The sequence below is a fragment of the Gymnoscopelus braueri genome (genome assembly GCF_963280865.1).
Source record: "Gymnoscopelus braueri genome assembly, chromosome: 3".
Classification (NCBI taxonomy): domain Eukaryota; kingdom Metazoa; phylum Chordata; class Actinopteri; order Myctophiformes; family Myctophidae; genus Gymnoscopelus; species Gymnoscopelus braueri.
Window position 1 is genome coordinate 54,160,095 of NC_137612.1, and position 15,995 is coordinate 54,176,089.

Genomic DNA, 15,995 nt, shown 5'->3' on the forward strand with positions numbered 1-15,995 from the left:
TGTAGTGGTTAATGGAGGTGAGTTAAGTAGAAAAGGATTGTTACTGTTTTTCAGTTCTCAGCTCTACAAATTAGATGCACACTGGTGCTGTGCCACCCATGCACCGAAAATGGCAGATTTCAAGCTCACAAATGGAAGGGTATGTTTTTGTTTTCACAAACTGATTGTCAATTGGTGTCACGTTCTACTATGGTTATTGATGCTGATGCTGTGCAGTCTTTGCTGTTGTGTCCTCTCTCATCATTCTCATGTCTTCTGTAGCAGTGGTCTCCAGTGATTGCAGTTAAAAAATGATATTTACAATGAATCCATATAGCAAATACTTGTGTCACCTGTTTCACAGACAGTGGTGTGTCCATTGCCCAAGGTTTCACACTAGGGATGGTTGAATGGTGCAAAGATATTGCAGTAGCCATGAATACACCACCAGGTGGCATCTGTTCTCAATCTAAGTTCTATCACAGCACCACCAACATACAGTTGCCTGTCATCTGCTGCTCTGAATAACACAGCTCAACTAGACCAGACAATGAAGGATTATATAGAAGCTATTATAATCTTAGTTTCTGGTTTGTTTTCAAGTGGCCGATTTATTGATTGATTGATTCATTGATTGTGAATAACGTATTCATAATTCAAATTCACACAATCCAGAAAGTGCACAAGTATGTCAAGTTTGTTCACATGTGTTCGTATTTTCTTGTCCATAGAGATGCTAAGTAGGCCTTTAAGCACTTATTAATGTATTACACATGTTAACCTGTTGTTGACTGGGACATGGGTTCATGTCAGCTCTGATCTTGTAGGCCTACTTGTCACTTTGGATAGGAGCATGTGCTAAATGCCTATAAATTGTTAATCTGTTTATATATATATATATATATATATATATATATATATATATATATATATATATATATATATATATATATATATATATATATATATATATTATATATAATATATATATTATATATATATATATATATATATATAATATATATTATATATATGAAATAAGGGCATCCCTGTATTAAACTACTAGGGCATCGTTATTTTAGTCTGTAGGCTTACAACCTGTTAATTTGACTAGGCTATTTAATGGAAGCAGCCTAGTTTTAGCTTTCTTTTCTCCCTGACAAGACATGACAATTAAGTTTCAATAAAACTGTTCCAGTGAAATCCAGAGAAACGAAAGTGAAACTTAGGAAGCCTATTTAAACGGCGTCTAACCCACAGAGTGTACCATTGCTGTTGCGCATCTGTGATGATCAGTTCTGGTTTTTTAATAGATTGATCATTCTTTATAATTATAACCAATAAACCGTCGATCATCATGAACATCCTAAACGATCATTTCGAGGAGAAGGTGCGTCCCTGCATAGACCTCATTGATTCTCTTCGCTCCCTGGGTGTGGAGAAGGACCTCGCGCTTCCAGCTATCGCCGTGATAGGAGACCAAAGCTCCGGGAAGAGTTCTGTGCTGGAGGCGCTGTCCGGAGTGGCTTTACCCAGAGGAAGTGGTAAATGACCCCTTATAGTCCATGAGCCAGACATGATTTCATTATCTAAAGAGTGGGCAAAACCATACCTATATTAAATTGTTCATAGGGTCAATACGAGTAAATAAATATATGATAACCTCTCCACAGGAGCAGCTTTTTCATGGTTATCACACATTTTGTTATTTTCCCCATACGTACAAGACAGGTGAAAAAATTACAAAATTTAAAAAGGAGTTATCATAATGAAACTTCCTGAGTTGATTACTTACATGAAGACAATGATTTATCGTATAACAAGTTTTCTGAAATTGTATATTTAAATATGCAAATTAGGCATTTAGTCCATGAGCCAGAGCCCCAAAATTGAGCCAGATATTGAATATTCCCTCGTTAAAAACCTTTGACTCCAACATCTTAACAAAATGAAATAAGTATGTTGACTCTGGCTTTGTCCAATGTTCCAATGTTGATTCTGGAAAGTTATGCAAATGTGGGCATATTTTCCTAATGCCTAATTTGCATATTTAAATATACAATTTCAGAAAACTTGTAATACGATAAATCATTGTCTTCATGTAAGTAATCAACTCAGGAAGTTTCATTATGATCTTTTTTATTTTATTTAATTTTTTGACCTGTCTTGTACGTATGGGGAAAATAACAAAATGTGTGATAACCATGAAAAAGCTGCTTCTGTGGAAAGGTTATCATATATTTATTTACTCGTATTGACCCTATGAACAATTTAATATAGGTTTCGTTTTGCCCACTCTTTCGATAATCATTGCTCAATTTTGGGGCTCTGGCTCATGGACTATTATACAATCTTTGCACTACAAACTAGAACAAGTGCTCCTCGGACTCGGAGCACAGGTCTCCGCCAGGTCAGGTGGTTATTGTGGGCCAGCAATGTTCGGAATATGCCTAGTCACGTATATTTTGTAGTAATATTAAAAAAATGTTTGAAATAAGTCGGCCTCATCCTGGTGGCGCTATAAAAGACAGATGTGAAAAATGCTGGTCAAAGGTTCTTCCTAGTGTGCATACAAACTCAAAGTTTTACGCAGATCGGTGCAGTTATAGGTAAAAACACGAATCGGTTACAGCGCCACCATGGGGCTGATTTAAAAATGTTCTTCCTCGGCCTCCCTAGTGGGAATGTGTGTGCAAAATTGCATGGAAATCAAACGCTGTGTTCACGATTTGAGGCATTTTGTTCAAAACGGAGCATCCTGCAAAATGTGGAAGCCAATCTTAGCCAATCAGGATGGAATATGAAAAATCTGAAAGACCTGTTTAGTGGCCCTCATTTATCAACGCAGTGCAGCCCAAATAATGGGCGTACGGCGAGATCACCGCACCTTTCGGCATTTATCAATATATCCTGCAGTGGGCTTCATCCTACCTACCGTACGCTGAAATCTCACGTCTGGTCACGAGCAGTTGTTGACTTTGGCTGCGCCCGTATTTCCATCCTAGACCTGCGGAGCATCATTGTCTGACTGTCTGACAGGCATCTGGACACATATATCCACTCCAAAATGTATATCTACACTATAAAATAATCCCTGTGAAAATATAACATTTTATAAAGTAATTTAAACAAACTGAATTAACAGTCATTCAGATAAGATTGCAGATCTGGCTGCATTGAAAATAGCAGATCTACAAGCTCACAAGCGTTGCATCGCGACGCATTGTGAGCTTGTAGATCTGCTATTTTCAAAATATACGAGCGCTTTTGCGTCGCGGTCGGGACTCCCGACCATCTTTTCATGGACAGTGAGGTCTACAAACTTACAGTAGCTTGTCCTATGGTATGGACAGGGCTGGATTAAATGTTTCATGACGTTCAGTTTTACCACACATTAAAAGTCTTTGTCATGGTCCTTCAAACGTGTATAGAAAGTTTTAACAAAAAATTCCACTCCATTGATCCATGGCAGGTGTTTTTCTCTCACATTTCTAAAGCTTTTTCAACTGCAATGAAAAAAGAAATCTTTGCCTGCGGGTGTCGCTGGTGAGGGATTTTGCCTGTCAATCATCGCCTCTGCTCCGCCCCCCTCAAAGGAAAGGATAGGGGAGGGGAGGGGCGAGGAGGAGAGTGGGCGGGATTAATCGGCTGTGACCTCACTGCCGAAGGGCCAAGGTCAGATTACTTTTCAGCCTAATTATTCAGAAAACCCCAGACCACAGAAAATCCACTGAATGTTCAAAGTTCAGATTTTTTGGGTGTAATTGAGGTCATAAAACCCCCAAAACATAAAAATTAAAACAAGTGAAAATGAATGTATGGAGTTATGTCATAGAGAGTTATATAGGCTACAACCTGGCTGGGTTAAGGATATAAACCTGACGCTCCAATCTCTTATAACGTGGGTGGCGGCACGGGATCACTGCAGTCTGCAGACCGCCCGAGTCTCATGGGGAATATAGCCTACATGACTGCTTTAGTGTAACTCGAACGCGCACTGCTCGGTATGGGGTAAATAAATATACAAACGTATTCCATTCATGGCGATGTGATTGGTATCATAATATGTCATTCATGTAGGCTACAAGCCTACGTGACTGACAAAGATTGTACAGACACAGTTGGGCGTGTGTGTGTGTGTGTGTGTGTGTGTGTGTGTGTGTGTGTGAGTGAGAGAGAGAGAAAGAGAGAGATAGAGAGAGAGAGAGAGAGAGAGAGAGAGAGAGAGGCGTGTGTGCATGTGTGCGTGCGTGTGTGTGTGTGTGTGTGTGTGTGTGTGTGTGTGTGTGTGACTTGACAGGCAGCGAGGCGAGGCGAGCCGGCGAAACTCTTTCTTTGGTCGTATTCTGGTTCTTCATGTCGTAAAATCGGGGTGTTTCGAGAATATTTAAGGGCGTGATATTTAAATGACGCTCGTTTTCAGACGTGAGATTTATCAAGGCTGGGACCAAATGTACGCTCGGATCGGCTGTGTAGGATTCGTTGATAAATGTGACTTCGACGTTGGCGTACGGCCGAATATATGGAAAAATATACGACGGTTTATACGCTCCGTTGATAAATGAGACCTCATTTATCAACGGAGCGTATAAACCGGCGTATATTTTTCCATATATTCGTCACACACGCATGCACACGTCTCTCTCTCTCTCTCTCTCTCTCTCTCTCTCTCTCTCTCTCTCTCTCTCTCTCTCTCTCTCTCTCTCTCTCTCTCTCTCTCTCTCACATCGCCATGAATGGAATACGTTTGTATATTTATTTACCCCATACCAAGCAGTGCGCGTTCGAGTTACACTAAAGCAGTCATGTAGGCTATATTCCCCATGAGACTCGGGCGGTCTGCAGACTGCAGTGATCCCGTGCCGCCACCCACGTTATAAGAGATTGGAGCGTCAGGTTTATATCCTTAACCCAGCCAGGTTGTAGCCTATATAACTCTCTATGACATAACTCCATACCATAGGACAAGCTACTGTAAGTTTGTAGACCTCACTGTCCATGAAAAGATGGTCGGGAGACCCGACCGCGGGACTCCCGACGCAACAGCGCTCGTATATTTTGTAAATAGCAGATCTACAAGCTCACAATGCGTCGCGATGCAACGCTTGTGAGCTTGTAGATCTGCTATTTTCAATGCAGCCAGATCTGCAATCTTATCTGAATGACTGTTAAAGCAGTTTGTTTAAATTACTTTATAAAATGTTATATTTTCACAGGGATTATTTTATAGTGTAGATATACATTTTGGAGTGGATATATGTGTCCAGATGCCTGTCAGACTGTCAGACAATGATGCTCCGCAGGTCTAGGATGGAAAAACGGGCGCAGCCAAAGTCAACAACTGCTCGTGACCAGACGTGAGATTTCAGCGTACGGTAGGATGAAGCCCACGTTAGGATATATTGATAAATGCCGAAAGGTGCGGTGATCTCGCCGTACGCCCATTATTTGGGCTGCACCTCGTTGATAAATGAGGGCCACTGTGTACCGATTTGCGTGATGTTTGGACAAGGTTCGGCTCTGGCATCCAGGGAGTGTGTGTGCACACAGTTTCGCTGCAAACGGCCCAACTACAGGAGATTAGCTACTCAAGACACGCACACACACACACGCGCGCACACACACACACACACACACACACACACACACACACACACACACACACACACACACACACACACACACACACACACACACACACACACACACACACACACACACACACACACACACACACACACAGGGTGCAAAACATAGGGCGGATTCAGACTGGGTCCGATTGGTTCGAACCGTTCTCGAGTACGATTGGCTTCTCCCAGCTGGCCAGCATTCACACTGGCCAACATTCTTTCGTACTCGAGTACATTTCATTTAGCAGTAATGGTAAATATGTGCCTCATGGGGGCGCTGTTGACTATGGGGCTTTGGGAGATGCAATGTCATTTACAGAAGAAGAGTCACTTGTCAGAGTGCAGAGTGAATAATAAAGTTTGACTGTGTTCCTGACGTTGTCTTGAGTTATAATAATAACAACAATACACAACCAAAGCAGTGTGTGTGTTGGTCTTTGAAACCTCAAAATGGAATGTCGTCTCTCGCGTCTCTGTTATTATCAATATGATCGTGACGTCACTGATGCATCCTTGGTATTTTAGCAGTGACGTCACGGGCTAATCCTTGGTATATTTATCCTTATATACACGTTCACTACACATGTGTTTTTTGTTTATGTTTTTCCACGGCTCGCGCTACTCAAACACTAGCGGGGTTATTATTTCTTGTCAACATTCAAGTAGAACTATGAGAAGGTATAACCCAGCTAAAATAATGTGTAGTTATAAAAAATATATAAAGGATATATGATTAGCAGTCCACTTCCTTCTCTTGGTACGGATGGATTCACACTGCAACGTTCCGTTCCTGAGTCCGCAGCAATCGGACCCGAGACTACCTCCCCAGGTGGTTTCGGGTACGGTACGGTGATGCGTTACAGGGAACGGTTTGCTACGTTCACACTACCACAACATCTGCCATGTGGTCCAGGGTGCGCACCCGGGACCATAGTCTGAATCCGCCCATAGTCTCGGCAATGCCTTTCGGCCTGGCGGAGACTTTCATCTGCGGTGGAAAGGCGCGAGGTTAGGTGGAGACAATAAGCTCCAAATTGCAGCCTACAGAAATCTTTTTTCTATGCTTTTTAAACTAAAACCAGGAGAAGAGAATATATTACGCCTATTTTAACATCCCCGCCTATCACTGGTTGCGTGGTTACATGGGTTCCCTCTCCTGGTTGAATTGGTCCGTTCCCATCTGAACTTGTATTTTTAGAGCTGGAGAGATGGATACATGTTGCTGAACAAACATAGCAATGACTAGGCCTACTATCAGCATATAGCCTACTACAGCTTTAACTTTTTAATAATAATAAACGTGTTGTTTTAAAATGATAAAATGAATATCAAATATCTAAATACTGAGCTCATTCAAGTCTTTTGACTTAAAACGTAGGCTACTTGAAATGCCTTAGCATAGCCTGATGTTTTTCCTCCTCAGTGATTTCCTACTGCTTTATTTATTACTGCACTTCATTTTCTATAATAGCCTACTTTATATGCATGCTTATTGCTTGCTTTTGTGAAACAGCCCTTTTTGCACACGTCATGTTTTTATTCTGTTTGATTTTATTTTCTTCAGTTTTATGTAAAGCATGTGACCTTTTTCCAACTCTTAACTCCTTCCCATTAAGGTATTGTGACAAGATGTCCTCTTGAGCTGAAGATGAAGAGAGGGAGAGATGGAGAGAAGTGGTATGGGAAGATAAGTTACCAGGACCATGAGGAAGAGATAGAAGACCCCACAGATGTGGAGAATAAAATCCGTGAAGGTGGGCTCACTTTGGATTGTCCTATTGTCTGGCAAACTGATATTGTGTTTCCTTTTTCATTGTTGTTCTTTTACCATTACCTTAAACATCATATACCATATTATATCTCCATTAGCCCAGAATGAGCTAGCAGGAGTTGGAGTGGGGATCAGTGAGGATCTTATCAGTCTGGAGATCGTCTCTCCTGATGTTCCAGACCTCACTCTCATAGACCTGCCTGGCATTGCCAGGGTGGCTGTGAAGGGACAACCCGAGAACATTGGGGAGCAGGTATGCTACTGCAGCTCAGCTTACTGCTACATTAGGGCTGGGCAATTAACTGTAAATATATCAAAACCGATATTTAGAACCAGTAACTAATTTCATCTCGCTCTTGTAATCGATTAATCGAGAAGCAGGCTTCTGGGGGAAGTATGTGTAGCTATATAGCATTCAACCATATCTTCATATACGCTTTTCAACATTGCTTTGATTGTTGTTTAGAAAAGTGACAATTGAATTGTGGAAAGTTCAGAAACCTGCCTACCAGTGACATCATCAATGGGGATTCCAACCTAATAGAAACTACAGTATTTATCTTCCTGGAAAGTTAGCTCACTGAAATAGAAGCCATTTTTCTTACATTAATATAAAATAAAAGTTTTAAATCTTACTGATGATGTCACTCGTAGGTAGGATTCTTGACTGTCCACAGCCCTCTGAGACGCGAACGGCCCTTTCCTGGGAAGTTGAAGCGCAAGGGGGCGGGGGGGGGGGAGAGTATTATGGAAAATATTATATCCAGTTGGGTGAAGTTTAGACCATTTATTAGGAAGATTTCAGCAGAGCAGCAGCATACACAGATCAGTATAGCCAGGCCTCCTGGCCTGACCAACAGCCCCTTGGGGCACAAGCCTCTTGAGCGCCCATCTAAGGTATGTACTAAAGATAAGAGCGACACAAACGTAGGTTCACAAATACAAATAGCAATGACCATGTATAGAATCACAGGACAAATTATATGCTGACACAGAGCACATGTGAAAATAGACCTTTGTATCAGTTGTTGAATGACAGGAACAGAAGCTGTGACAAGATCGCTGCTGTGTGACTACAATTTCTAAGGCCCAAATGAAGATAGATACATAAATGATTTAGAACAGGTTGGCATTCTGAAATATCCATTACAAGAGTCAGTGCACTGAAGTCAAGGCACAGACTACTGTGTTGTTGACGGACAACGGATGCACGCCTATGAGAAACAACAAAAATAAAACCAGGAAAAACAGTTGCATGCATTAGCGCAAGATGAGGATAAAGGAAACATTCAGTCTAAATGTCCAGTTTGCTAATTCACAACTACTACTAGGCTACTACTTTTGTATTTGAAACTTTAAATTTCTCTAAATATTACAAACTTTCAGGACAGCCTAAGTACAAATATCATTTATGAAAAGGCTACTATAGGCTACAGTGAAGTCGGACTGAATAATGACTGAAACGTTTTTTTCTTTTTTCACTCTCTTGGTGTGGGGATTATCTGGCACAGTAGTTGTGAATTAGCAAACTGGACATTTAGACTGAATGTTTCCTTTATCCTCATCTTGCGCTAATGCACACAACTGTTTTGCCAGGTTTTATTTTTGTTGTTTCTCATAAGCGTGCATCCGTCCGTTGTCCGCCAACAACACAGTAGTCTGTGCCTTGACTTCAGTGCGCTGACTCTCTCCCCACCCGCCACCTTGCGATTCAACTTCCCAGGAAAAGGCCGTTCGCCTCTGAGACATGGGGTGTGCACTGCAGACAGAAATGATGCCATAATATAATGAGCATTACTGAGGACCAATTATATAAAGATAGGTTGAAAATGGGTGAAGTGGTCCTGTAGATCAGAGCTGATCCAAATACAAAGACAGGTTTATCAAAATGACACACAGGAATGTTTCTTCTCAGATAAAGAGACTGATAAGGACATTCATCAAAAAACAAGAAACCATTAACCTGGTAGTTGTTCCGTGCAACGTGGATATAGCAACGACCGAGGCGTTGCAGATGGCAAAGGATGTAGACCCCGAAGGCCAAAGAACTTTGGGTAAATAATAAATAGGTTTTGCTGCTCACATTTGATAAAATGTCTCTTTGGGTTTTAGGAAACACAGACATTTGTTCTCTAGTAAGTCTCTCTCCCTTACACTCTGGGTATACAGGCATCCTCACCAAACCTGACTTGATTGACAAAGGCACAGAGGAGACAGCGGTGGACATTGTTCACAACGAGGTCTTCCCCTTGACAAAGGGCTACATGATCGTCAGGTGACAAATGCGCTGATTCTCTCTTTGCACCGTAATGTGTGTTATCATGTACATACCTGCTGATATGTTTATGCACCTTATGTCTAACCTCATGTGCATACTGTACGAGCTGGATTGTGCTATGTGTATGATATCTACACTTAATCTACAGATGTAATGTAGATAGATATCTTAGATTTCTCCTCGATTAGCCCTATTTAGAACCTCTCCCTCCGCTATATAGCTCCGAGATGAGGTCCTACGCAGCTCGGTGCTTGTAGTGGGTGACATCGGCGAATATTTTTCAATATGCATGATTCTTACCTTTTCTGCACATCGTATCCAAAAAGTAAAGGTATTTCTGCCTTGCTCTCAGATGTTTTAACTTTTAGCGGAAAATAAAATCTAAGCGACGGGTTGAAACAAGCGTTTAAATCGCTTAAAATATAAGCCTGTAGCCAGTCAACCCCCGTCCGCATGCGCAGTACTGCTCCCATAAGATTGCATTGGAAAACATGGCCACAGGCTGACATTTTAAGTGATTTAAACGCTTGTTTCAACCCGTCGCTTAGATTTTCTTTTCCGCTAAAAGTTAAAACATCTGAGAGCAGGGCAGAATACCTTTACTTTTTGGACACGATGTGTGGAAAAGGGTAAGAATCATGCATATTGAGAAATATTCGCAGATGTCACCCCTCACATGCACTGAGCGGCGTGGAACCTCATCTCTGAGCTTTACAGCGGAGGGAGAGGTTCCGATTGGAGCTACTCCTCGATTTTCTTTCTTTTTTCTCTAGTTTGATTTTGTTATTTTTCTCCTTGGATCTCCATGCCCCCTGCCACACACTCCCTCTTATTTTCTTTCTCTTTCTGAAAAAGAAAACAAGTACAAGCACAAAAACAAGTTTCACCCACTTTGTTACACCTGTAAACCTGTGATGTGTCAATAAAGTCAATTCTGATTCTGATTCAGGTGTCGGGGTCAAAAGGAAATCACAGAGAAAGTGTCTCTGAGGGAGGCCTCGGAGAGAGAGAGGGACTTTTTCAAAGAACACGAGCACTTCCGGTAGCTGCCTTTCTCTTTAGTCATCACAATGCTTTCCTTGTCGTCTCTGTCGAGTGGAAACCTTGTATGTCCAACAGCTTTTCAGGAAAGGAACCTTTGTTCCAATGGATCCAATGTAGTTATTATTTAGTCACAAGCTCTTCTTGATACTTTTCATTGGTTCAATATTGATAAAACCCACAGACTCTCTTAACCACTTTCACTTATTTAAAAAAAATTTAAATAGCAAAAAATAGCTGAACAACAAGCTCACAACGTGTCGCAATGTCACTCATTCAGCTATCTATTTATACAGTACTTTAGTTTTACACTGTTGTATGATGAAGTAGGGCATTCATTTAGGAAAAAAAAGAAAAAAATCATAAAAAGTTGAAACAAGGTTTATGCCCCACTGTGACTTACTCTACCTGTTTTAAGGTTCTTGCTGTACAGGTTGTGATACCGTATATGATCAGTAACTTCCCCATTGTTTCTTTCTACAGCTGTCTTTATGAGGAAGGCCATGCCACCATTCCTAAACTGGCTGAGAAACTCACTCTGGAACTCGTGAATCATATTCAAGTGAATCCTTCTTAGTAATTCCCAGCAACATTTTGATAAATAGACTAATAATCACAGCCTACTGTACACATATTAACTTGCATGCTGTATTTAGGTCTTGGAAGCTGACCGTTGCTGTCCCCTTTGTTGTTGTCTCAGAAATCCCTGCCTCGACTTGAGGAGCAAATAGAGGAGAAGTTGGCACAGACCCATGCAGAGCTGGAGAGATGTGGTACCCCCATCAGATCCTTCAGAGAGACTTTGCTTCCTCATTAATGTGAGTCCCTTCATGTGATGCAACCCTGAACCTCGACTGTCTCTCTGATCTGTAGCTCCCTCCACCTTAATATTCTTCATGTATATCTGTAGGCTTTTACAAATGCCACAGAATTAAGATAAATATTATTTAGGGCGGGTGGCACAGAGATAACATTCCTGCCCACATGGAGACCAAGCACTTGGGTTTCCTACGTCTTACCTCCTCAGTGATGCTTCCCAATCCTATATTCTGTGTTCTTCGAGCAGGCATAAGAGACTTGACACGAGGAGCAAAATGGCAGACCAACTTCAACTTCAACTTCCTGTAGGAGGCGGAGCTATGTTGTAGGAGATAAGTCCGATCAGAATAAGGACCTGAGATGCACCCTGGGGGTTCGAATCCTCTGCGGTTCAGCCGGCTTGGCTGTGCGCTCCAACAAACACAATGGACCCTTCCCTAAACCCCACCCCAAAAGCGATTGTCCAATGCTAGCTTAGCAACCGTTGTTAAGCTGGCATAGGTCTGGCAAGCTTCCGTCACCTGTCATAGCTGTCAATGTTATTTCGCCCGCACACACACAATCATTTGCAACATAATAGCAAGATTAGGAATACCACGATAACGCAATGGTGACTATAAACCAGAAACAGATTCCACGTACCCAAAATCAGAAATCTGCACTTAAACTGCAAGGCTGCATGGCCGTGTTGTTGAATACACACAGTTTAACGTCGGGAAAGTTACACGCCTCACTCGCCCAGGTGGTGTCAATAATACTAATCACCGTAATCGTAACAAAATTCAGAATCACAGCGCTGCCTGTTTCGGATTCCGCACGTTAAAGTATATTAATTCATTTGCTCGTCTATTTATTTACTGCTACTGTAGTCTTACCCTGCGGTACATGACAACTCCTGTTACAGTCATGGATCAACTTCAACATAGTGTTTGCACTTTCTCCATTTCCGTACATCTATATAAACGTTCAGATTTCAAATATAAAGTGCTTACCCTATGGTAACGGATGTTACAATTATGTAGGGGACTCTCAAAAGTACCCGCATATTCTGTATTGTTCAATAAAAAGCATTTTAATCTGATTGGTGACCATTTTCTCATAGAGTTATAATGTATCAGAGTGCAATACACCTACCAACCGATAGGGTCGCGCAGTTGAAAGCATATGGAGAAAATGGCCACCGATCGGATTAAAATGCTTTTTATTGAACAATACGGATGATACGGGTACTTCTGAGAGCCCGTACATAAATGTAACATTTGTGGCCATGGGATAAGATAATATATTTGAAATATGAACGTTTATGTAGATGTACGGGCTGTAAATTGAGAAAGTGCAAACACCAGGTTGAAGTTCATCCATGACGGTCGTGACAGACGACCGTCGTCTATCCATGGCTATTACTCCCTCTTACATTTCCCGTGTTTTTAGTTTATTGAAATAATGTCATGCACATTTTTCCAGTGCATTTTTCCAGTGCATAGCCTAGATTCAGAGGAGATTTTAAAGCTCTTGCTCCTGAAATGATCGATTATTTTTAAGGGGAAAAGCCGTCATTTAACATGCAAGTTAATGGGTGAGAAGCGACTAGTGACAAGTGACTAACCTCGCACCATCAGTCACAGAGTGGAGTGGGTGGGGCTTAGCGAAGGGTCCATTGGCCATATTCACGGGTCGGAAGCAGGGAGTGAGATCTCTGTCGCTGTACCGCTGCATATGTAACATCTTCCTGACCTTGACATCACAAACTCAGTAGTTGGCATAACAACTTAATTGGTAGAAAGAGATAAAGGAATGATAATTTAAATTACATTCAAATGTGTTCAAAGTCACCTGACTGTAAATACAATGTATAGTATAATATTTTTGATAATTTTAATACATTTTATTTTCATTTGTTTTCCAGAAAGTGACAGCTTTCAGTCAGGATGCCATCAATCTGACTAAGGGAGAGGAGCTAAAATGTGGTGAAGAGCTCAATGTGTTCCCCATGCTCAGAAAAGAGTTTCAGAATTGGCAGGAGCACCTCGACAGCTCAGGAGAGAACTGTGAGTGTTTCTATTCAGTGCTGGTTGTGTTCTGCCCACAAAGATCTGGACACATGAACAGAACATTTAAATGCATGTCAATGTGTTACAGTTAACGAGTGGATCGAGAGAGAGGTGGCTGAATATGAAGAGAAGTACCGTGGAAGAGAACTGCCCGGGTTCATCAACTTCAAAACCTTTGAGGTGATGGTGAAGGACCAGATCAAAAAGATGGAGGAACCAGCAGTCAAGAGACTTAGGGATGTAGGAGGTATATAATTAAACCCAAAAATCTGTTTACACAGTAGGACATGGTCCTTCGCTAGTTCAACTGGCCTCCCTGCACAATCAACCCACAAAGTACAAAGCACATTAATGTCTGTCTGAAATTAATCAGACAGACTAAAGAAAAGCACAAGAAATAATATTTGTTTTTGTGATTTCTTTCTTTCTTTCTCTTTCTTTCTTTCTATACAAAGTACTGTCGGCAATTCAAAGCTGATCTGTTGTATTGTTGTTACCTCTAGATGCTATTAGGAAGGTATTCAACCACCTGGCTCATGGTAGCTTTGATGGATTTCCTCACCTCATGAAGACAGCCAAGGTAACCACTGATCAACAAACCAGATCATGCTTTATATGTGATAGTTGCGTGATAGTTGTTTTCTGTACCGTTTCCCCCATGTTTCCTTTTTGCCCATGTCGACAGAATAACTTAAAGTTGGTTTGTTTTCCAGACAAAGATCGAAGCCATCAAGCAGGAAAAGCAGACCTTTGCAGAGTCCACCATCAGGACCCAGTTCAAAATGGAGATGATCGTTTACACACAGGACAGAACCTACAGTCAAAGTTTGATCCAAATGAAGAAGGAAGGGGAGGAGGATGAAGTGGAAGTGGAAGAGGAAGAGGAAGAGTTCCGGGAAAGGACCACCATTTACTCCTCAGATAAGCATGCCACACTGCAGGAGATGATGTTGCACCTCAAGGCTTATTTTAATGTAAGTTTTAAGTTATTAATTTACTGTAAGAGGTTCGTAAGAAGTCATACACATCAGAGAGAACACCATATGGAGTGTCACAGGTCTGATCATTGGCATCACTCACTGTCCGCTTGTCTTCTGGTCTGCACCCTCCAGATTGCCAGGCAGCGCCTGTCGGACCAGATCCCTATGGTGATCCTCTACTTCATGCTGCAGGAGTGCGCCTCTCAGCTGCAGATGCAGATGCTGCAGATGTTGCAGGACAAGGAGAACGTGGAGGTCCTGCTTAAGGAAGACGGCGACATCGCCAGCAAGAGAGCCTCTCTGCAGAGCCGCCTCAAGCGCCTGACTCAGGCCCGCAGCTACTTGGTGGGCTTCTAGAAGACCTGACGCAGGCCCGCTGCTACCTGGTGGGCTTCTGAAAGGGGGGCCGGGGGGCCTAACCCACGTTGTTGTTCTCTCATATCATCGCTGTCAGATGGAAACCTCATATGTCCAAAACTGTGTTCTGTGTTCTGATGAATCCAGTGTTGTTATTATTTAGTCACAAGCACTTGTTAATACTTGTCATTGGTTGAATATGTATAAAACCCACAGACAGACGTAACCACTTTCACTTAAAAAAGAATCAAATAGACAAAGTAGGGCTGGGGCATTAATTTGAGAAAAATAAAACATAAAAAGTTAAAATATGAAGATACAAGGTTTCCGTCCGACAGTAACGATTATGGCATATGCAATCAATTATTTGTATTCCAATTTTTTTTTACAATTTTTTTTACAGGAAAAGATATCATTATCCAACTTCTGTCAATGCTTTTTTTTTTTTTTATCTCTCCAGCTCCCAAGAACCACCCACCCCCAGCATTTTCAGCCTTTTACAAGGTTTTTATTAATTAGGCCTATATTAGCTATAGTCTATCTCAGTGTTTCCCAAACTGGGAACCAAATTATTAGCTTAATGTGCAACTTTGTTTTCTCCCTCAACAGTACACAAACCAACATACAGTATAAGTGTATACATACAGGCCAGGGTATCTGCACATTTCTAAAGTTACAATTGAATGGCTTTTAAGACCTTTTTAAACCAAATTGGCCAAATTGTCAAATATTACGTAAGAGTCAAACTATATGTAATGCCTACAATTCCAAGTGCTTGTCAGGGTGAGGGGTCCCCAGTTCAAATATGGTTATTTTGGGGGGTCGCGGCCTGAAAAGTTTGGGAACCCTTGCTCTATCTGGTATGTTAATAAAGATAGTCACTACTTTAAGCACTTGTATTTGCACGTGTTAACCTGTTTGTTGACTGGGTTCATGGCAGCTTTACTCTGATCTTGCACTTGTCATTGATCTGGATAGGAGCGTCTGCTAAATGCCTATGTATTGCAAATTGTGTACCTGATAGATAATTAGCGTATATTGGAAATAAAGATTTCCTGCATTAAACTAGGGCATCATTATTTTAGTCTG

General features: G+C 41.5%; 1 protein-coding gene across 1 annotated transcript; it reads left to right on the forward strand.

Moving 5' to 3' along the window:
- The first annotated feature begins 1,285 nt into the window (after positions 1–1,285).
- Positions 1,286–15,110, forward strand: LOC308081642 (interferon-induced GTP-binding protein Mx3-like). The gene is given in 14 exon segments (XM_080423213.1): positions 1,286–1,523; positions 7,226–7,363; positions 7,479–7,633; positions 9,296–9,434; positions 9,550–9,655; positions 10,608–10,700; positions 11,183–11,261; positions 11,400–11,473; positions 11,475–11,517; positions 13,425–13,566; positions 13,658–13,816; positions 14,073–14,149; positions 14,283–14,543; positions 14,682–15,110. Coding segments are annotated over 14 exon segments (1,878 nt in total). The 5' UTR covers positions 1,286–1,336; the 3' UTR covers positions 14,907–15,110.
- Positions 15,111–15,995: the final 885 nt, after the last annotated feature.